This window comes from Podarcis pityusensis, assembly GCF_964106645.2.
Source record: "Podarcis pityusensis genome assembly, chromosome: 9".
In the NCBI taxonomy this organism is placed as follows: Eukaryota; Metazoa; Chordata; class Lepidosauria; order Squamata; family Lacertidae; genus Podarcis; species Podarcis pityusensis.
Genome location: NC_138034.1, coordinates 26,308,060 through 26,332,210, shown reverse-complemented (window position 1 = coordinate 26,332,210; position 24,151 = coordinate 26,308,060). Strand labels below are relative to the sequence as shown.

Below are 24,151 nucleotides of genomic sequence, written 5' to 3'. Positions count from 1 at the left end.
TACATGCAGGGCTTTTTTCCAGCCAAAGCTCACCGGAGTTCAGCTCCTGCATGTCTCAGGTGGATGCTATTGCTATTCTAAGAGAACGAGGGAGAAGTTCATGGTGAGCTCTGACACCTCTTTTGCTAGAAAAATAGCACTGATTACATACATACATACATACATACATACATACCTTACCACAGTTCAAATCTTGCTCAAGGTGCCTTACAATGTGAAAAAATACAGAACTGCAACATAACAAAAGTAGTCATAAACAATAAAGAAAACATTAAAAAATACACAACCAAAATGAACAATTTCCAATAAATTTCCAATAAATAAATTGTAAGAAGTTCTAAAATAAAGATACAAAAAAATCAACATCAACAAAAAACCTCAAACAAGGAGTCTGTCCAGTAGCCTCAGTTTTTGTTGTTGAAGTGAGCCCTGCCCTCCCAGGCCAGGCGGAAAAGTCCTGCAAGACAAGGAGCAGGTCTTCTAGGACTCACAGCCAAGGTGGTCTATTTCCCCCCTCCTTTTTTTCCTTTTTAAAATTATCACCTATTCAGTATTGGAGAATCGTGCTGCTGGCCTTGAAAATGATCAAAGATCCACTTCTCTTGCATTGGTTTCTTCTTGGAGTAGGCAGGCAGTTAGGACAAACACTGCGGGTAAGAGATGTGATTCAATCAAACAAAGTCTGTAATAGCTGGCTTTTAAAACTCAGGAACCTGTCATCAAAAGAATATACGATGCTGATATATCCCAAGTGTGTCTCTGTTTTATAAAATGTATTGTGCAGCCTAGGAATGATATTTTAAAGGCAGTATCCAAATAATTTAATTAAAAAGAGTGAAGACAAGGCTTAGGTTGAATTGCCAGCAGATAAAGGACAGTATTTTCTGTTGTCTCTTAGAGATCTTCTGTCTGTTAATGAATGCTGAATTGCAAAGGCTGTGTTGCAGTGTAGGGAGTAGCATTGCATGGGCTTAACCATGAGCATTCTAATTGTGGAGGCAGGAAGAGTCAGCCATGCAATGTTGGTGATTGGTGTGGTTGCTATTAGCAGAAAATTTCATGCATTGGGTTGAGATCTAGTGACCAGAGATAGGAGGCTCGGTGCTAAGGAGCTGTGGGTAGAAGCGCATGGATTTACATTGGAACCAAAACCAGTCAACACTTTGTATTGCATGCCCATCCACAGTTGATAGTGGGTTCAGTCACCTCTAATGTTATATAAGGTTTGTTACATGAACAAGCGTTGCACTTGTGTGGCCTCTTGTCCCCTCTTCACATGCTCTTCTTAATCAGGTAACTGCTCTGGCAAAGTCTGTTAATTTGCTGCTGCATCTAAATCTGCAAACTGTCATTCCTGTGAAAGTGGAAGTAACAGATGTAAAAAAGTGGGAGGTGAACCAACCCAGCTGTCTTAGTGAGCAGCATGAGGCTTTTTACTGTAACTCAGTAAGATGTTTCTACCTACATGTGACTATAAAGCGGTTAGGCATGCCGGACCAAAAAGGTATGATAGAGCTGGGTAGTTAATAGTTTCATAAAATAAAGCTTAGTTTTCATGTGACACAGTGTGTTTTACCAGTTGTACTTAATTAAATTACTCAATCTGTGGGAAATTACCGTATTTTATTTTTACTTACAGTTATAGGCAGCTACTTAGGATTTCTAGTAAGATGACTGACAAATGGCAGTTGCAGTCTTACTCTGTGAACCTCCAGCAAGCTTTTTCCAAGGCCGTTTTTTCTTATATCATCCCTTTCTTATTTTTTGAAAGGTGGAAGAATGCAATACACTGAAGGTGCAAGCAGCCAATGTTTTCAAGCACCAATTGTTCATAACAGTACTCCCCCCCACCCCACTTCCCCAAGGCTCCTGACTGAATTCTGCTTCATCTTTGGTGTTGCTTTGGTTTCAGTGTTTGACTACAGCTACAGAGATTACATTTTATCTTGGTATGGTCACCTCAGCAGAGACGAGGGACAGCTGTACCACCTGCTATCCGAAGACTTCTGGGAAGTTGCCAAGCAGCTGCGACAGAGGCTCAGTCACATTGATGTAGTTAAAGTCGTCTGCAGCGATGTAGTGAAAGCTTTGTTAACCCACTTTTGTGACCTTAAAGCAGCCAGTTCCAGGTAAAAACATATTCCCCACAACACCCTGATTCCATTTTAGTTTAGCTATTCTCCCCTTCCCCTTTTGCTTGTGTTTGAACTGTATTGAGAGACCCCGTGTGGTGTAGTGGTTAAAGTGCTGGACCAGGACCTGGGATACAAGGGTTCAAACCCCACTCGGCCGTGAAGCTCACTGGGGGGCCTTGGGCCGGTCACTGCCTCTCAGCCTAACCTTCCTCACAAGGTTGTTGTGGAGATTAAACAAGGAGAGGGAGCCACTTTGAGCTGCTTAGAGAAAAAGATGGGCTATAAATACAAATGATGATGATGATGATGATGAAGAAGAATAGTGAAGCCTCCTTTGAGGCAACACCAACAGAAACAACGATAAACAGCAATGATAACTAACTTTTTTGGCATGTATGTCACAATACACGTCAAACCTCTCGGAGACTATATATGCCGCTTGCTCCCTCATACATTGTGGTTGACCTGCGTCTAGTCTACTGAGCTGAACAGGCCCTGGTCAGTAGCAGAAAGGCAATGGGAAGTGTAGGCCTGATCCTACTTTTCTGGCAGGCATATGGACCCTCCTTTTCCTACCTAAATGTATAATGAACTTCTATTGTTTTGGTGCATATGTTACAGGTTTACCTTCTATGCCGTGTGCATGGCAAGGCATTGTTCCCATCAAGGTTAGAATTGTGGCCAAACTCATAAATGTTATCTGTCCTGTATTAAAAATGATAAACTTCGCCAATTATTCTGTTGGGAGCCACCCAGAGTGGCTGGGGAGACCCGGCCAGATGGGTGGGATATACCTAATAAATTATTATTATTATTAAGCATTTGGGGTGGGGTCATTTAAGACCTTTTTGATCTCAGTTAAAGATGGGCTATGGAGGTTGCCAGAAAGCAAAACTTGGCAAGAGTATGTGTCAGGGGTTCAGGAGCAGAGGCAAGGGCAAGGGAGGAAACAGAGAGCGAGGGGGAGGAGGCAGAAGAAAAGATGAGTGATGACGACGACCCGAGATCTCCGAGTCTTTCCAGTGAATCAGAAGATTCACAGAAAGGAGCACCAGTGGCCAGGGCAAGGGGGGAGCCTAGGGGGACACCCCAGGAAGATAGAGCCAGAGGGGACTCAGAGGGGAGCAGTTGGAAATCGGGACCAGCGTCACCGCCAGAGAGCAGGGAAGAAGAAGGGCGCCAGGGATCAAGCGCTGGCAGCTCACAACAGGGGGGAGGGCACGAGTCAGGAGTGGCCACACCTCCATCGGGGAGCGAAGAAACGGTCAGACGGAAGGTGGAAGGTTTGGCGCGCGCGCCAAGTTCAAATGCACAGGAAGGTGGCGCAGTAGGCAGCCCGGAAAGGGAGCCAGGTCCTAAAGCCCGGCGCAAGGAGACAGGAGGGTCCGGGGGGTCGGCGTCAGAAGAATCCCGGAAGGAAGAGACCCCGGGGGGCAGAGGGACCCAGAGAAGAACAGTCAGGCGGAAAAGGTGGAGCAGGGCTAGGATATTAAGTTGGTGTACAAGGGGCGGAGACTCAGACGGAGCTTCGCCGATCTAACCATGAGACGTAGAGTTGCACGCAGCAGATTGAGAATGGAAACTGTAACTCAATAAAGACTTTTATTTAATGATCGCTGGCTAGCGTGATCCTCTGTGAGCTAGCATCTGGAAGCAGCTCTGACAGTATGTATGTATGTATGCATTTATTTATTTAAAGAGAGAATAATGCCACTGATGTGTTATCAGACATGGATTGCAGTTGTATATTTGTTGTCCACTTCTCTTGTACTAGGAACTGAATCCCTTTGACCTGGGTGTGTTCACTACATAGGCATGTGAAGTATATTGTGAAAGCTGATGTTCTTGAAAAGGGAATTTCCTCTTTGTTCTTGTAGTTCCATTTTTATGGTTGGTCTTGTCATTGGCAGTGCCTAGTTGGCAAAGGTGATTAACAGAAACCACAACAAACAAGGATGCAGCAGGAGCATCTTAAAAAAAACCAACACAACTCAAATTAAAGTATATTTGTGTGGGTGGACCCACGGGCTAGCTAGGCGACTGCTTGGAATCTCTTGAACTACATTCTTTGAAACACAACTGTGTATTCCCCCCCCACCTGTTGCACATTGAATGTGGCCAGTTAATAGCTGTGTAGTTGGTATATGTGAGTCCTTGGGATGCGGCAGATCTCCATGTGGCATTGAAGCTCACTGCATGACCTTGCTGGCCAGTTTGTTTGTTTATCTTGGAGATGCTCTTGATGCAATAGATTAAGAACCAGGTTGCTATGTGGCTTTCTCTAGCAGAGAAAGAAAGCTCCTTGACCTATTTTTATTCCAGCCTTCAGTATGAATTCCCAGAGTGCTTCACATAAGAGGAAAATGCAAATTTAAAAACCCAATTAAAATATAAATAAAACAAAACTGAATAATAAAAAATACAGTTATTAAAAGGCAGCAGGATCTTAAAAGCCAGGTAAAAAGGATCAGCAGGACTAAAACTATAGCATGCGCAAATAAAAACGTCGCCAAAGTAGGCACTAGATGTTTCTTTTGCATAACCTACTTCTTATGGATGTTCTGTGTTTAAAAATGGGACAGCTGCTATAAGCTTTCTTGCTGGGATACCAGTATAGCACAGTAATATTACATATGCTTTCTTTTAGATATTTACAATTGAATGCCCAGTTGGGAATTGAAACATGGAGACTTAACAGGATTTCACTGTGTTTTAAAATCCATGCAAACTTTTAGTGCAGTGGTGGGGAACATCTGGTTTGCCAGTCTGATTCTGCCTGCCATGGTTCCCGGTTTTACCTGTGAGAACCTAACACTTGCCACTCACTTTGTTGAATTAACTTTAACTTTCTGACAGGCTCAGGTAATGAATCAAGACATGAGTTTGTTCCAGTTGCACATTCATTATAGCTTATGTGACTTGGGCACACTCTTTGCTCTTGCTTACACTCTCAGGAGGGATCACTTGCAAATTGCTAACTTGTCGTTGATAGCCTGGTAAAGTACTGCAGGAAAATGCAGAGAACAAACATGCCTTGCAAACTAGGTTGAAGGATAGGTAAAACTACTGCTGCTTTTCTTTCTCCTCTTCCGTTAATAGCTTTTCCAGTAGTCATTTTAATGCATGTGGTAGACATGGGAAACATGAGAGGGTTTTTCTTTGCAAATAGCAGTCTCAAGGCCAGCCGGAAATATTAAAGCAATTAAGAAATAAAAGTTGAAATATCTGACTTGGTAGCTAGATGGTCTTTCTCTTAGCAAATGAAACAAAAGGGGAACATCCATATCTATAGGATTTGTGTTTTCTTGCTAGTGCCCTAAATTATACCTTTTCCCCCCGGAAAAGGGTTCTAGCAGATCAAACTTGATTTAATTCTGCCAATTTCTTAAGAAGCTGAGGCAATGCAGATAAAGAGATGTACAGCCACTTCTGCTCCCTTGTGAATTACTTAGCAGCTTGCTGCAGACTTGTGTGGAAGCCCTGGTAGATAGATATACAGTACAGTCCTGTGAAAAATGTCTTTTTAGATTTACTGCTGCGTAAACATCTTTCAGATTTATCTCCTGCCTGTTGGGGAGCCCCTTTACACTGTCAAGATGATGAAGAACCAGAATGGTTTCAGGATTTATTTTTATTTTTTTAAAGTTGCAATTAGAGTTAATAGGAGGCTAACATGAATGTGGTCTCAGGTTTCCTTGCAAAAGACTCTCACTTGCACACCGTGATAAATTACCCTACTTTCTAAACAGATTTTTGGTGTATAATGCCTTTTAAAATGCCACTCTCAGCATGCTTGTCTCAGCCAATGGTAAGAGACCCATTTCCTTTGCAAAACTGGACAAAGGTATCAAAATGGCCTCACCATCCTTCTTTCCAAGCCATGGTGGCCCGAGGTTGCAAGGCTGTCCTTGTCCATTCAGGAAAGATATTTTTGACAATGGAGTGTAATGTGCAAAGTCAGAGCAATTTGCAGGATGAGGGACAAGTAGCCTGCTTCTTACTTCTCCTTGGCCCAGGATTGTTCCTCCAGAGACTGGCTTGAATGCCTTGGTTGATTGAGAATGCTTAGCCAGCTCTGAATAATTTGCCAGGGGCTTTTCCTAAGCTCAGTTCCTACCCTACTGATTGTCCCAGTGATTGGGAAGTTACATGGTCTCACTTTCTTTTTGCTATGAAAACAACTGTGGGTGGGTGGGCTCAGAGGAACGGACAGCTTTCTTTAACTATCAGGGTTTATTTAGGGGAAAGGAAACTGAATGTATAATTCAATGTCTTTTACCCTACAGTTTGATCTAACTGTGGTTTGCACAAACTATAGCTTTCCTTTGAATAAGGACTGCGGGTTGTTTTGAACTGCAAATAGAAACTTGGAACTTCCTCCCTTCACGCATCAAAGACTGAGACAGAGGGGAAGTGTGTGAACCCAGGACTTAGGTCTGCTTTTCCCAATAAACTGGATTTAAACCATGGTTTGGTGTTGCATCTCAACTGGGCTGGTGTGTTTCATGAACTGTAAATGATTTTTATTTTAGGTGATGTTTGATTTTGTTCTGTCTTTGTTGTGAATGCTGTACTTTGTGCCTGGTAATCTCTCCTTTTACTCATCACCTGCTGCCTGAAAATGCTAGAGCTTTATGGAATACTTTCTTGCATGCATTTTATTGCAAGAGCTGCGTCAAGGATTTTGAAACACCTGCTAAGATAAACTTATCCAGTACATGTTTGCATACTTGCCCTCTTATGCAAGCATACGCTGGAAGTATTTTACTGGCTGATTGGAAATGGAAATGAAGCCCTGGTCTGGGCCTTTTTATACGGCATTTGCAAAGCAGGCCTCAAACTGACAATTGCAAGCTCCCTCACAAGCTGATGGCTTTTCAATAACAAGATGGACCAAATTGAAAATCTGTGATAAATGCTTTGTATGGAAATTCTGTAAAATAGACATTGGAGCTGTTGAAAAATACATTTGCATATGTTTGTTTGAACCAATTCATTGAGCTTTTTAAAGTTTATCTGGTTTATTCAAAGCAATAGATTGCATAAAGCTGAAGTGAAGCCTTTCAAATTCCTCCACAGACATGTTAGAGGAGGGAACACAGGGATGTGAGATCTGATGCTTGTCCCCATAAACCTTGTCCCCACAAACTACTAAACCTCACCATGGCATAGTGTTGTGAAACTACAGTTGTGTGTGTGTGTGTGTGTGTGTGTATTTAAGAAATTCAGAAATGTTCATAACTTTATTAACATTGCAAAGCCCAAGTGATTTAAATTGCTGTTTTCCCTTTCTTTCTATAACGAATAAGGAAGAAGGGAGGGGCTTGCTGTGGGGAAATGTATAACTAACTCATACTGTAAATAAATAAAAAAATACATTGCATGTAACATTCAACAAAGGCAGTGTTTTTTATAGGTAGCTGGCTTTCTTCTTTTATGGATCGGGAATCTTCAAGCAGTGATGACTAGAGGATGATTAACTTTCTGCTGCTCCTCTTTAGACTGGAAGAGCAGCCACGGCCATTTTTATTGCATCCGTGTTTGAGGAACTCTGATGAAGAAGCAAGATTCCTGCAAGCATGTTCTCAAATTTTGGTGTATTGTCTTCTGCCCTCAAAGGATGCCCGGTCGCTGAGCTTGCGCATAGTCCTTGCAGAAATACTTGCATCAAAAGGTAATTATAGGTCAGGTCAAGTGTTTGCTCACGATTAGAAAATCAGCCTGCACATTTATTTATTTATTTCATAAAATTTATACACCGCTTGAGTCTTAAGAAACCTCAAAGCAGTTCACAAAAAAACACACAAAGCAAGAAAATCAAGAAAAATTCACAGCCGTATCTCAAAACATACAAAAGTTAAAATAGTTGAAACAGATTAAAATTTCCTCAACAAAGGTTATTGGTCTTTTGGAGCCTGTGGGCACATTTGCAAATTGCAGCAACTGTTGTGGGCACCATGGAGATACAGTCGTACCTCAGAAGTCAAACGGAATCTGTTCTGGAAGTCCATTCGACTTCCGAAACGTTCGGAAACCAAAGCACAGCTTCTGATTGGCTGCAGGAAACTCCTGCAGCCAATCGGAAGCCGCGGAAGCCCCTTCGGACGTTCAGCTTCCGAAAGAACGTTCGAAAACCGGAACACTCAATTCCGGTTTTCGATCGTTCAGGAGCCAGATGATTTGACCTCCAAGGCGTGTGGGAGCCTAGGTACAGCTGTACTGCGACTTGGCAAGCATCACAACCCCCTTGGCTACAATGGGATGTTTTTTTGAAGCCTGATTTTAGTGAGGGGAGTAGAACCTGTGGGAGCCGCTTTGGCAACCCTTCCTGTGCATGCATTGACTTTATTGCACCTTGCTTGTTCTGATAGCTTTTTAGAGGAGCCCAGGAGATCTCTCTTTGGATCTACAGATTTGAGCCACTGAAAAATCTGCACGTTTTTCTTGATGTGTACCAGAGTGAAGGCTTTCATGAAATGAGGGCAGGCATACAATTAGACTGAAGGCAGCCTGACTCATCAGGTGCATGAGATGGATGTTGCATACAAAGGCCCGTACCACAATAAACTTGTCAGTCTCCAGGGCGTCGCAGGCTTTTTGCTGCTACAATCTAATATGGCATTTTTTCTGGAACTCGTAAATGGAAATGTCTGTTATTTCATTGGGAAATAAAGGTGACTTCATTTTAAGTAGGGCTGTCAGCTTACCCTAATCAGGTAACCAACCCTGATTAGTTGGTTAATCACCTACCCTTTCAATGGTTATATTTGTAAAATAATAATAATTTATTATTTGTACCCCGCCCATCTGACTGGGTTGCCCCAGCCACTCTGGGTGGCTTCCAGCATATATAAAAACATGGTACAGTGGTACCTCAAGTTACAAACGCCTCAGGTTACAAACGCTTCAGGTTACAAACTCCGCTAACCTGGAAAAGTTACCTCGAGCTGAGAACTTTGCCCCGGGATGAATACAGAAATCGTGTGCCAGTGGTGCAGCGGCAGCAAGAGGCCCCATTAGCGAAAGCACGCCTCTAGTTAAGAACAGTTTCACGTTAAGAACGGACCTCCGGAACGAATTAAGTTCGTAACTAGAGCTACCACTGTATATTCAGTATATTACTGAAACCTCAGTATAACTGTCTCTTTGAGACATTAAACAAATTTACGTGATTTACAACAATAAATAAAAACCACCATTAATTCTTTGAAAAAGACGCACATTTTTATATTTTTGTTTTCATTCTTTTACTCATAGGAACAAAGGAAGCTGTCTTATACCATTGGTTCATTTTGGCCAATATTGTCTATGGCAGCTATCTAAACTTTTCAGATCTAGACTCTACTTTTAACACAAGCTTGCATTTGGGAACTTATTTCTTAATATTTTACCATATATTTGCATGGTGGTAGTGCTCCTGTTGTGACCCACATTGGATCAGGCCCCACAAACAAGTTTTCTCTTAATTTGCAGCTCTTCTGATCTAAAATTTGCCCTTACCCATCAGTCAACTACAGCTATAATGGATTGAATTAAAGATTTAAAGCTTGCTCTCCTAATTCTTTTCAGGGTTCTAGGAAATAACTTCACAGGCATGAAACTACAGTATTTTAACAGACTGAATTTCCAAACTCCTGTGATTACAAACTTCTAAGGTTGTGTGTCACCTCCAGCTATTTTTAGGAAACGTTCTTTAAGGCTACAATGGGATGCACACTTCTTAGGAACAGTTTTCCCACTGGGCACTGGGATTTGTGTCCAGGTAAATAAGATCAAGCTGTTAAGAATTTTTGAAATAAACGTAACACCAGCATTTAGAAGCGGTTCATTTGTATCTATAAATTCAGGCTAATATTATTTAGTGCAAAATGTACAGGGGTTTTTTTCCCTCGATGAAGATGTCTGCAGCATTACATGTGTGCCCCGTTCTTCTTTTTTAAAACTTCAGTACTGAAACCCATGGTAGAGCTCCTGAGTGATCCCAACTACATCAACCAAATGTTGCTTGTCCAGATGGAGTACCGGGAACAGGTGAATGAGCATCACAAAAGAGCCTACACATATGCTCCTTCTTACGAAGAGTTCATCAAGCTTATTAACAGCAACTCGGATGTTGAGTTCCTCAAACAACTAAGGTAATGCCATGTTTGTTTATAGGAAACTCGACACAAAATAGGTCCATTGGCATTCATTGAATTGGGGGCAAAGTCTGTATCAGAGAGAGAGCAGGCATGTTCTAGTTAGTATTTATGGCATGCAGGTAATTGAGGCCATGAATAGCTATACTGTGACCCATATCCAAAGTGTGTATTCTCCAGCCCAGTGTTTCTGGAGGCAGGTGTTTTTGCTTTATTGAACTCACAGGAATAGGCCACACCCATAGGATTTATACCAGGCATGGCCAATCCAGATGTCTTATAGAGTTCCTGAGGCTGCTCACAGAAGTCAGATTGCATGCATGGCCTTATTTCTTTCTCTGTGCATATTGTTGGGTTTTTTTTCATTTCACCCTTGACAGGAGCTGGAGGCAGACGTAGGTCAACAATAAAGCACTCAATGTCAGTGAAGTTAACTGTTTATTGAAAGAAACAAAACAGCTCTGTCCTAGTGGTCACCACAACCCTTCCCAGTAGGTCTTGACCCAATGAATCATTTGAGAGGACTGAAGGTCCCTGCTCCTCCCCTGATTCCTTCCCCAGCAGCCGAAGGCTCCATCGTCTTCTCTCATTGCTCCACCCACTTCATTTCTCTGCGTATTCTGGGAGACCAAGAGGGAGGCTCAGATATATAATCTAGGGCTGGGCAATATCTGGATTTTAACACTGTGATACATCAGCAGCTAAATACTGCAATTTGCTGATATATCACGATGTGTGAAATGTATCTCGGCTTCTTCTTCAGAAGCAGATGAGATACATCACTCATCCCCATATTGCACTGGCTCGAGCAGTATGGGAGCTTGATCAGCTGAGGGGTGGGCAGCTTCCCATGCCCCTCAGTTGATCAACCCCCCCTTCCTCTGATTTGCATGAGCCGGGGGGGGGGGGCATCTTCCTTAAACTACTCAGCTGAGAGGCGGGAATCACAATTGCAAGATTATAGTCTTTCTGTAAGCCACGCATTTAGAAAACATACAATTTCTGGTCTTAGTAATATTTTTAATCCTTTAATTATTGTATACATGGCAACAAAAATATTCTGAAAACGGTTGCAGTCTGACAGCGCTGAGAGTTATAACTGTTATAATCCGTTATGGTGATAATAAGTTCTGAGGGATGCATGTTTAATTTTGGAAGTACAGTGGTACCTCGGGTTACAGACGCTTCAGGTTACAGACTCCGCTAACCCAGAAATAGTACCTCGGGTTAAGAACTTTGCTTCAGGATGAGAACAGAAATCGCGCAGCAGTGGCGCAGTGGCAGCAGGAGGCCCCATTAGCTAAAGTGGTACCCCAGGTTAAGAACAGTTTCAGGTTAAGAATGGACCTCCAGAACAAATTAAGTTCTTAACCCGAGGTACCACTGTAGAGATGTCAGTGTAAACATTAAACCAATCCAAAATGTCCTATTCTTTATACTGCATAAAACCAAAATCTCTGCTCAGATCTTCCACTCCTCACTCAAAAGTCTTTCCTTTCATTGTTGCTTGTAGGTACTATTAGCCATGAAGCCAAAAAGATCTGATTGTATTCTTCTCTTTGTAACTAGGTATCAGATTTTAGTGGAAATAGTTCAAGCAACCACTATCGGCAGCTTTCCACAGTTGAAAAGGCAAAAAGGTAAGTTGCGTCTTTTCGGGAGGTGTTTAAAACTAGAAAACTTATAACTAATTCTTTACATGGCCATCTGAGATTAAGAGTTTCATGCTGTACCAACTGAGCTATCCCATCTGTAATCTGAGAATACTGTTCTTACTTTGTTTATAAGGAAAGCAAACATAGCGGGGAGGCTACATTGCAAAATGCAAGGGGGGGTACCACTGTGTAATATTGCATGCCCTCTTTTACCATCTTGAAATGATGTATATCATCCTAGGATATGGCCATTTTTGTTTTGATGCCAAATTTGTCTACAGGCAGAGAGAGTCTAAGCAAATATTTTCATTTGATGAAAAATGAAGGCTGGTTGAAAACATGCCTCTCTTAGCCTTCAGCTTTCTACAACAACAATGGAACCACTTTCAAAACTTTCCCAGCATTCTAAATGTTGGTTGATCCATTTCAGTTTTGCTTCACGTACATCATTTTTATTTTACTGAGATGACTGTTCCTTTGTTCAAGACTGGTACATTTTACTTGCTTTTTGGTTCACTTCTCACATCTGTCCACTTTAGTTATTTGGGGACGAAAGGGCAAACTTCTATGTTGTGGGGTTTTGCCCGCTGGCAATCCATTGTGATAAGCACAATATCAGTACTGGCAAATAAATAACATAATAGAAGATTAATGAATAATGATAAATAAATGGCATAGTGAGAATCCCAGAATAGCATGCTCATCCCCCAAAATCATTTGAATGTTTTTGTGTGCCCTTATGTGGGTTTCTGACGTGCTTCATTTTACTTCAGTTTCATTTTAAGTGCATAATTTTCTGTTCCATTTTTGTTACATACTCTAGTTATCTTTCTTTTGTTCCTGTTTCTAAAGGCATGCTTTGAAATGGGTTACTTGAAATAGGTTATTTATTGCATAAAAAGCCTAATGTTGAAATAGTACTAAAGGCAAAATATAAACAGTAGTTGTTGTTAACTTCCCTTTGCAAAGAGCGAGATATTTATGAATATATTCATTTACTGGAAAGACCATTTCATAAGATACTGAGTGGAGAGGATACACAATAGGCATGAGACTTCTGTTTGTGCTGTGATTTGTAGGCTCAGATCCATGATTTCCAGGCATGGGTCCGAACGTTTTTCTTTTGTCCTGCCGCTTTCCCTGGGAAAACCCACTGTTTACTTGCAGTATCATCTTATCCCATATGTGCCCACTCAACTGCTTTGATCTGTGGAATTGTCGGCCAATCAGTGTTAAAGAAGGACAGAACTTTCTTTATGTATGCTACAACAGCAGCAAGAATACTTATTGCAAAGCATTGGAAGACACAAGATCTACCCACACTGGAGGAATGGCAGATGAAAATGATGGACTATATGGAATTGGCGGAAATGACTGGCAGAATCCGAGACCAGGGAGAAGAGTTGGTGGAAGAAGATTGGAAGAAATTTAAAGACTACTTACAGAAATATTGTAAAATTAATGAATGTTAGAATGATGACGGATTGAAGTTAAGCGGTTTCTAGCGGTAATGGTATAAAAAAAATATGGAAAAATTGGTTTTTAATATGTAAAAATTTAATGTTATAATTTATCAAGATTAAAGATTAGGATTAAAAAGGAGGGAAAGGAATTGCTGGATTAACATACTGAATTGGAATACAAAAGAGGGAGGTATGAGGAGGTCCGGGAAACAAGTAAAAGAAGTGAAGAAAAGATGGAGTTGTTTTTAACTGTTTTTTCTTTTTTGTATTTTGTATTTTTCTTTTTTATTGTTAATTTTCCTATTAATGTGATTTTTCTTCTTTTGAAATTTGAATAAATATTATCTAAAAAAATAATAAAAAAAAATAAAAATATCTGTGGAATTGGCATGGACTGTTACAAATCCCACATAATACTCAATTTGTACTTATAAGAAATCAGTCTTTTAAGCTCCCTATCAGGGAGGCACCCTCAATGTACTTTTTTCAGCACTTGCTTATAACATTTGCGTAGGCAAGATGTTGATGTATTTTATCTCTTTTTACTGTACTGTTAATTTTAATTATCTTTTGCACTCGTACCGTGGAAGTTGAACAGAATCTGTTCTGGAAATCTGTTTGATTTCTGAAACGTTTGGAAACCAAAGCGCAGCTTCTGATTGGCTGCAGGAAACTCCTGCAGTCAATCGGAAGCCGCAGAAGCCACGTCGGACGTTCGGCTTCTAAAAATAGTTCGCAAACCAGAACATTCACTTCCTGGTTTGCGGTGTTTGGGAGCCAAAACGTTTGAGAACTAAGCTGTTCGAAAACCAAGGTACAACTTTATTTTATTTTTTTCCAATTCTTGTTTAAAGGTTTCTTTAAACAACTTTAATATTTCTTGCAAACCACTTGGAGGTTTTATTGCAGTTGAGCAGTATATACATTTCATTAAATAAAATAAAGAAATAGTACCCAACAAGAATTCATTTCTGCTAGCAAGCAGAAAATGCATACACTGGGTTACTGATTTTTAAATACATGTCCAAACAGTTTGGGCTTGGGCTCATGCAGACTTCCGTTTGTGCTGTGATTTGTAGGCACAGGTCCAAACAGAGTTTGTCCCTGCCACTTTTCCTGGGAAAGCACATTGTTTACAGCTGAATCGAAACAAACAAGCCAATAGTAACACCTTGACCATGACCTGGTAACAAATGAGCAGAGGTGTTATAAGCTCACTGTACCAGCAACTATACTGCAGCATTCCACACTTAACTGCAGTTTGGAGGCCAAGTGCGAGGGAAGCGCCACATAGAGTGCATTGCAGTAATCCAGTCTTATAATCACCAGTACTCAAACTACTGTGGTTTAGCTCTCCAGGTCCAGGAATCAGGTTTCTAGAATTCATATTCAGGAATACAGTTATTAAAGACTCAGTGGGTCTGTGCTGAGATAGCAAATGGTGCCCTTGGATGTTTTTAGTGTCGCTAATAACATTTTAACTACAGTTGTACTTCGGAAGTTGAATAGAATACGTTCCGGAAGTCTGTTCAACCTCCGAAACGTTTGACTTCCAAAGCACGGCTTCTGATTGGCTACAGGAAGCTCCTGCAGCCAATCGGAAGCCGCGGAAGCCCAGTCAAACGTTCGGCTTCCAAAAGAACATTCGAAAACTGGAACGCTCACTTCCGGTTTTTGATTGTTCGGGGGCTGGAACCTTTGACTTCCAAGGCGTTCGGGAGCCGAGGTATGACTGTACAGTGGTACCTCAGGTTACATACGCTTCAGGTTACATACGCTTCAGGTTACAGACTCCGCTAACCCAGAAATAGTGCTTCAGGTTAAGAACTTTGCTTCAGGATGAGAACAGAAATCGTGTTCTGGTGGCGCGGCAGCAGCAGGAGGCCCCATTAGCTAAAGTGGTGCTTCAGGTTAAGAACAGTTTCAGGTTAAGTACGGACCTCTGGAACGAATTAAGTACTTAACCTGAGGTACCACTGTACTACTACTTCTTCATTAAAAAAAAGGGTTGCTGCAAGCCAAGTTGTTGCTTTTTTTTGCTACTTGGTCCGCTAGAATGTCCTTCCCTCCGAAATCCCCTCTCCCTGAGCTGCAGGTAAGAATCCCTTTACCTCAAAAATGCGTCAGTGTTTCTTTCTTCATAGCAGCTTGCTTGACATTTGCAGCAAATGGCCATTAGGATGACAAGCTGACAACTAATCTCTCTCATTACGTCCTTTTTAAGTACCCCCTCAGCATGATTAGAAAGATTGCTGCAAAGAACACTGAATGTGTGTCACAAAGCCTCTTCCGTGCAGCTTTTAGAATTGATTGCACATCTCCCTTCCTTCCTTGACAGAAAATGGAGCTCTCTCCAATTTCCATCATCCTGTGAAATTACTATGGGCTTCTGTTGAAATAATACTCCCTGTGTCTTCTAAAGAAGAAAAATACTTTTTAAAAGTTTATATAACAAACTAACAATAGTTTTTTTTAAAAGGTCTTCTCTACTTAGTGTATCTGCAGCCCAGGCACATACCATTGGCTACCAGTTGGCCTGATATCACTTTGCCACTCTATGTTTTAGATAATGTGTTTGTTTTAGCGTTTCAAATTGTAAACCATCTTGAGTGCCTTAGGAGAAAGGCAGTATGGAAATCAAATCAATAAATATTTACTTAATTTTGTGGCAGACCCTGAGCTTACAGTGCTACTGTCCCATGTTCAGGGGAGTTCAGCAACTGAGAGCTGTGTATTTTTCAAACCACTTCTGATTCTGTATGTAAATTTTATAGTATTTATAGTATTAATTTTTATAGTGTTCTATTTGGCTTAGAAGGAAAAATGGAAGGTATATAAATTCAATAAAAAATAATAAGTTTCTGCAGATCAGCATTGCAGGCTGCAACTCTGTATAAGTTCTTTATACCTCACAGAGACTTGCTTCAAACTAGACATATATAGGATTGCATTTTATTTTGAATTTTTCCAGATATTTGTTTACCATATCCTTGATTTTCCAGTTCATACCAGGCAATAGTGGAGGCTGCTGAGGGTGAACCAAAGGGATATGGAATTTGTTAGGGTGTTGTTAACCTGGAAAAGCATGCTGGAGCCACAAACACACACACACACACACACACACACACACACACACCCGCCTCTTGTTTGTTGGCTTTATCTCTGTCTCTTCAAACCACAGTTTCCCATCTGAGTCACAACTGTGATTTAAATATCAAGCTTATTGATCAAGATCTTGATATCTGTGTATATTCTGTTTCTTGACTTTTCTTATGCATTTTTGTAGAATGCAAAAAATCTTTATGGAATACTCATTTCTACTCAGTTGTTGTGGAAAAAGTTAGCTGTGGACTTGTGGCAGACTGGAGACTTTTGGAAGAATGGGAAGGTGGCATAGGGGAAGGTGGTATTCTCAAATTTCAGCCAACCAAGTGTTTTCAAGAGAAGATCTGATGCACAGTCTTGAATTACTTGTTCTTTTACCCACTTGGTTATGGGCCAGAAAAAGATCCTTGTTAGTTGTACTTTTCTGTATGAGAGTAGCCTTCACTTTCAAAATTTGACAAATACTCCACCTGGGGTCATTTCTTCTTCAAAAGATCTTGCTCCCTCAGAGCTTAAGAGATTCAGAATCAGTAACTGTTGGAGGCTACGCAGTTTCTTCCACTTGAATGTTTCAGTGTAAGTAGGTACAATTTGTACTAGCTTTTTAAGTCGATGCGAAAAAGTGCACTTCTGTGTGTACAGGAACCAATTTGTACAGCTTAATCGTTTAGGTGTGGGTGGTGAAGGAATTTCAATTTTTTAGTATTTTGAGTAGGCATAAATATGCTACTCTTCATTTTTGCATTTATACCTATGAGAAACACATTCATAATAAAAAATACAAAAAATGTTGCATATATCCAGTTTTGTAAATATACTCGGTAGAATAGGGGCTGTTCGAAATGTTTGAATTCTGTGATTAAGACATGGACTAGAATCCATGAAAGCTGATGCTGTAATAAATTTGTTAGTCCTCAAAGGTGCTGCAAGATTCTTTTTTTAAAAAAGTATTGTCTTGACTTCTCTACCTATAAGAGTGTGATGATAGATAGCACTCGGGTTTTATACAAGTTTTGGGAAGACTTTAGCCCTGTAGTCAGACCAGAATGCCAGAAACTGAGAAGCCCACTCTCTCAGAGTGCAGGTGGGGATGCAGAATAGTTTAGTAGTCATTGCTAGGAAAAAAGCATGTTGAAAAGCTTTCCTGTCTCTCACCGACACTTACTTTATGCCTTGGGTTTTAATTTCTTGCAGATTCTCATCAGGTGCTGTTGCAGTTAACTTTTAGCTTTTCTGTCAGATATAGCAGTGCAGAGTTTGTGCCGCTCCCAAAATGTGACTTTTTATAGTGTTCTTAAAAACCTTCAAAACAAACTATGATTGACATTGGAGATCATATTATTGATGGTTGCTGTTCAAAAAATATTTTGAGGTTTTCAGTTATATTCCGCTGTCTAATAATGATGTATTGTGGCCAAAAGGTTCTAGTTAGGATGCGTTGTTATGAAAAAAACAAACCACCTTGATTCTGTGCCTTGAGGATAGATCAAAGGGATTGAGGGGGGAAATGCTTAGGTGTTTAAATTTCAAATTATTATTTATAATAGCTCAAAAAGTATTGTATTGTAAATCATTTGGGGATGCCTCGTGGGAAGCAATAGATAAATAAAAAGCAAACAATAACTTGCGAATTCCAAACACTATGTTTTGAATTTATTTTTTGCATCTTGGGCACAGTATCAAAGTTTTTCTCTTTCATTCATTTTGAATGTTTGGAGGAGAAAGGCTTTTAGGTTGTTGTTTTTTTAGCCAGTGTTGTAGGGACTTGTCCACAGTTGTCCAGGGCCTTTTCCACTTTACATGCAGAGTTTTTTGTGATTTGGGTATTTGATTTGAACCCCATATTTAAAGAGGGAAAGGTCCAGAATAACAGGACGCCTCTACTTTTATGGGGAAGGCAGGCTGGTGTGATTCCACATTTGTGGACAAGCCATAGAACTGGGAAGGCCTAGGCTCAAATCTTGAATATAAAGTTAACTGGCTGATCTTGGGCCAGTTATTTTCTGTCCCAGTCTTACAGGCAGAATATTCTGCACCAGGCAGAATAACACGAGAACTGTGTGCGCCACATAACCTGTCCTGGACCCCCTAAACTAGACTTTTGTTTCAGATTAAGTTGCTACTGTATTTGACATCTGTATGTGAACTGCCACCTTCCCCTTCACCTCAGGCAGCAAAATGTCTTGGTAAGAGAGAGAGATGAACCATGTATGCTCCCTTGGTTTTCGAACAGCTTAGTTCTTGAACATTTTGGCTCCCGAACGTCGCAGACCTGGAAGTGACTGTTCTGGTTTGCGAACTATTTTTGGAAGCCAAACATCCAACGGGACTTCCGCGGCTTCCGATTGGCTGCAGGAGCTTCCTGCAGCCAATCGGAAGCCCACACCTTGGTTTACGAACCGTTTTGGAAGTCGAACGAACTTCCGGAATGGATTCCTTTCGACTTCCAAGGCTTCAGTACCACTGTATTTGTAACTTGTATCTCGTGGACTTGAAGTTGGTTAGCAGTCATTTTGCGAGAAGCACCTCTTGTGTGCCCAAGGTGAGCTCCTAATGTACATAAAGTACCTGAAGCGTATAAAGGAGGCTAATTAATGCATCACTTACTATTCTGTAATTAGTGCTTTGCAGTGGTTCACTTTTTATTATGGCAGATGTGTTTTCGCAAATGCAGATTTTTTTGGTTCTGGTTGTGATCAAGCATTTATATTCTTTTGCTAATTTTGTAATCTATTTCTTGTAGTTAACAGAGGGTTTATTTAAATATCTTCAATTAATACTCTGTTCTGTTACTGAGCTAAATGGAGCAAAACTAGCCTTGAGAACCATGTTAGGCTCCCTGAAGGAAACACCTGTTTTCTTTCATCTTAAAACACATGTGTCACTGGTTGTTCTGAAAGTTCATCTGCATATTTTTAGACATTTGTATAAACAAAATTTAAACTGTAGGACAAAGAGACTTCCTGAATTTTGCCTCAAAGAACAATTAAAACCTGCTCAAATGGTTTCCTGGTTGATCAGAACTGTTGTATTATAAAAACAGTATAACTCTCCCATCTGTTCATGGCCGCCAGAACTGATCTGAATGTTTGAGGCATGTTTTCATCCAGCAAGATCAATAATAGTTGGCAAACTTATATTTCATAGCTTTGTTGTTGTCGTTTAGTCGTGTCCGACTCTTTGTGACCCCATAGACCAGAGCACACCAGGCACTCCTTTCTTCCACTGCCTCCCACAGTTTGGTCAAACTCATAGCTTTGTTACCTAGGTTAAATTTGATTATACAGTGGTACCTTGGTTCTCGAATATAATCCGTTCCGGAAGTCCATTCAACTTCCGAAACATTTGAAAACCGAGGCACAGCTTCCGATTGGTGCAGGCGCCCTGGAAACAATAGCCAACAGCCGATCAGACATTCGGCTTCTGAAAAACATTCGAAAACTGTAACACTTACTTATGGGTTTTTGGCGTTCGGGAGCCAATTTGTTCATCTTAGAGAACCACGGTTCCACTGTAATTAAGAAAGCTATCCATGAGATCTTGGAATATTCCTGTAAAGGGGCGTTATTTTAATAATTTTAGATTCTAGCAAGTGCCCTCATCAGTTTGGGATGGTTGCTGTAGAAACATCACTTACAATTAAACATGCTTTTTTGTGTGTACAGGATATCCTTCACTATTGATTTCAGTGTTTCATGTACAAGGAAGCAAGAGCACATCCCCCACCCTTGACTCCTTCCTTATTTTCACCTAAGATTTACATACAACTGATCTTTTGAAAATTGCTAACTATGAAGAGATAAGTGATTACTGAGAATGTAGTACTTTCTTTTCTGGTGGGACAAAGTCTGTGACCAACCTATATGGATGTGCATTTAATCGGTTTTGTTTTGAAGATGTCTCTCTGACCTCACTGTTGCATGTCAAGACCCCAAGGCCTCCCCCTTATGTTGAACAACAACCCCTGGACACATATATTAGGTTAAATGGGCAAATTTGGGCCACAACTTTATTGGTTACAGAATGTGAGCGGTATTGGCTTAGGCATTGGAATTGAACCGACTATATCTGACTCCTGTCCACCATGCAGGTAGTCTAGTAAGGGTCAACCACCAATAGGGGGAGCCCTGTTGTTGTACATCAACTAAGAGCGCCCCCAGGGTTCCCGATGGGGTCGTGGCATGGCCCTAGCCCCTACCCGGGCTTTGGACAGGATCCACACCCCGGATCCCTTTAATAGAATACCCTTAAAAATGGAGGGGCAGGTGATGGCCATACCTCCCCTCCCCCGAACCAGGTTTTATCAATGCCTAACTGCCAAACCTTAAAAAAGTTGTGATGGTTGCTACGAGGTAGGTGAAAACCAAATGGCCAGTGCCAGTTTGCCAAGTGGGAAAATTCCTACCATGCCCCCTCAATAGGCAACCAACTGAGATCCATAGCAAGGCCAAAATGTTGAATGGGAAGGGGTGTGTGATGCGGCCAGGGTCTCCCTGATGACGTGGGGGCTTAGACCAGCCTCTGCTGTGTGTGGGAGGCCACATGGCCTGCCTGAAACACCACCCCACCGGAAGTGGAGTGGCCTTAACAATTCTCCTCCCACAACATCTGATGAAGTCGACTGTAGCCCAGAAAACCTTATGCTGTAATATGTTTGTTGATTTTTAAGGTGCCACAAGACTCTTAGATGTTTCAGGGGTGAAAATAATAATAAAAAGCTAACATGTAAACCGTTTATGAACAATGCATTTCTATGATGATAAAAAGTGTTGTGGACCAATAAGGTTTATTAGTCAGCTTGCACAATTTGTATCTCTGTTAGCTGTTTGTGGCATAAAGGAAAAAACCGAAAAGCTACTTTTGTGAACTGTAATATCTTGGCACTAGGAGACAATCCTGACTTTTACCACAAGTTCTTCTTTTATTTTTTAAGCCAAGACTGCTATATGGGTCCATTCTTCAAAATTCATTATATGTTGACATGCTGACCTTTTTAAGTTCAAAAAGTTAAATTTTTAACAATTGTTTTTGATAGAGAGTAAAGGTAAAGAAACGGCTGCAATGAAAGCTGACCATCTGAGAGCCCGGAACATGAAGAGGTATATTAACCAGCTAACTGTAGCAAAAAAGCAGTGCGAAAAGCGAATACGGCTTCTGGGAGGTCCTGATTATGACCAGCAAGAAGATGGCATCTTTGATGATAGTGATGGCCCACAGAACCAGAAGGTAGGCATGCTGGCTCTCTGTGTTTGTTTGTTTGTTTGTTTGTTTGTTTGTTTGTTTGTTTGTTTGTCCTTCCTTCCTTCCTTCCTTCCTTTCTCCCTCTCTCTCTCTTTCTCTGTGGGTGGTGGTGATGCAGCTTCTTCTGCCTCATGTTATAGGACCTGATTGGAAGTAAATGCAGGCAAACTGGAGGAGTCTCCGTACTTCAGCAGCTACCTGTTTGCACGAAGGAAAGGTTGTGGCTTTTGTAAACAATGCAGAGATTTATCTCTCCCCCCCCCCAAAAAACATTCTATACTTGTTATCTTTCACTTCCTTTGGAAAGTTCAAAATATCTTATGTGAGGCTGCCATCAGGGACATTGGCAAGGCCTGCACCTGACTCTCTCTGATGACTCTAGCACCGTTCACAAATATTGACTAGCTTCAAGAGCCAGCTGGAATTTTTTGCTTGCTGTTGACCCTTGCTCTCCATAAAGTGGGAGCACGGAAGTCTTCGCTGCAGTGCTGCTCTTGAGTTTCAGAGGAGCCGGGAGCACCTCTTGAAGCCCAGTGTAACCGTGCAGGGATTTGTCCTCATCACATTAAATTTGTAGAGACTGTGACCTTGCCAGTGCTTCTATTTCTGCTTCCCAAGGCTAAGCACAAGGTCAGGGGATTCCCCAGGCATCGTCAAACTTTGGAAGAATAGAGAGAAACTTCCAGACACCACACTGACTATGGAAAGCAGTGTGGAGTCTCACTGATTCTAAAGCTCAGCACGAGATCCAGAAGATACCCTTGTTCTGTATTCTTAAAGTGTTGCAGAACTTGCAAACAAGGGTGCAAGTCCCTAAAAGCTTATACTCGGCCAGAATTATATTTTTCATGTGGCTATTTCTGTATGATATTCTCCCCCCCCCCGCAGTTTTAGTGGAAACCTTTTGGAAATTATCAATTTCTTTGGAAAGCCTTTAAAAGCTGGGACTCTTGTTCCACAGTCAACATATTGGTACTCACACTACAGGCCAGAATGGCCCTCTTTCCTTATAAAAATTGTGCTCTATTGAAATGTAGTATATAATTTTAGTAACTTACTTAGTCAGTTTGTCAAATATTTTGTCATGAAATATATGTGAATCATATATTTGGGCACACGGTTGGCATGGGGAAGAAACTCCACATTTCATAATAAAATCAAACAATTTATATGTTGCAGCTGTGCTTTGGCAGAATATTTGAGCAGCAAAGGTTGTCCTATGCTGACTTCACAGGTAACAATAAGGACACTACCCCAGTCAACACAAATTGTCATGCTTCCAGGTAAATGTGGACACGATTGGACTACATGGCTGCAATTCTGTGTGCATGCATTTAAAATTAAGTCTCCTTGGATTCAGTGGGACTAATTCTGAGTAAACATACACAGGACCAAGACTGAAAGGTTCATTATCTCAACTCTCAACTCCTCCTGAGATGCGGCAGAGTTAAAGGGCAACTGTTGAATTTTCATCCCTGAGTTTGAAGCTACTTGACTTTAAAAAGCTTAAAGGGACACACCGTAGCTGTGGACTAGCTCTAAAATTAGATCTTCTAGTTCATAGCCAATCACGTGACAGGATTCTTGCCTGTGTCCCAGCATAGCTGTCTGCTTTCAGTTTATTGCAGGGCACCAAGGGTACTGGAATTTCCAAGACCTTGTGAGAACATTTCAGCCTTGTTCAAGGACTATACAAATTTCACATGCTTGGAAGAGAAGGCATTTTAAAAACTGTATCTGTGTTGACTGCAGTTCTAAGCATCTTACTTGGATGCAGCGTCTACTGACAACAGTGGGTCTTGTTTCTGAGTAAATGCAATTAGGATTGTGCAAAAATTTGGTAAAACTGGCACGAATGCTTGCAGGCAAAGCATAAAAACCACAGCCTCTTCTACCATGATAATGATACATCTAATTCATTTTTTAATTCCTTTCTTGCTTTAAAGCAAGTCAATCTGTGAAGAAATATTTGAAAACGAGTACCACTTCTGACAGTACTGAATTAATAAAGTACAACGAGAGTGCCAGTGATTGCATTGCGATAATATTTCAGACTGAGTTGTGTTTTTGCTTTTATTATCCTGTGGCATTTTTTTATATGCCCTTGGATTTGACTCCCCCTGCCTTGGGGATTTAGAAGCATCTAAATAGGTTTAGAGGGAATGAGCTATTTAAACAAGCGGATGAAATATATAGCGGCTGAATTTAGTTTTAAGATGGTTAGCAGTAAGAATCACTGGAGGGAGAGTGGCTTTCTACTTCCTTCCATTTAAAGAAAAAAAAGAATCCTTCAATAACTGTCAAATCTGTTTACCTGGTACGCATAACAAATTCCTCTTCAAAGAGTCCAGTTTACAGAGACGTTGACATTTTTAAGAGTAAATTGAACGTATAGAGAAAAAGGGAAGGGCAAG

The 24,151-nt window shown here is 40.9% G+C and overlaps 1 protein-coding gene across 1 annotated transcript in view; it reads left to right on the top strand.

The window, feature by feature from the left end:
- The window catches only part of SNX25 (sorting nexin 25), a 57,795-nt gene that overhangs the window by 10,256 nt on the left and 23,388 nt on the right, over window positions 1-24,151 (top strand). Inside the window, exons 3-7 of the mRNA XM_081020474.1 lie at window positions 1,913-2,129; window positions 7,637-7,809; window positions 10,084-10,270; window positions 11,843-11,913; window positions 21,532-21,722. Coding sequence (XP_080876600.1) covers window positions 1,913-2,129; window positions 7,637-7,809; window positions 10,084-10,270; window positions 11,843-11,913; window positions 21,532-21,722 — 839 coding nt within the window. The remainder of the gene's footprint in view (window positions 1-1,912; window positions 2,130-7,636; window positions 7,810-10,083; window positions 10,271-11,842; window positions 11,914-21,531; window positions 21,723-24,151) is intronic.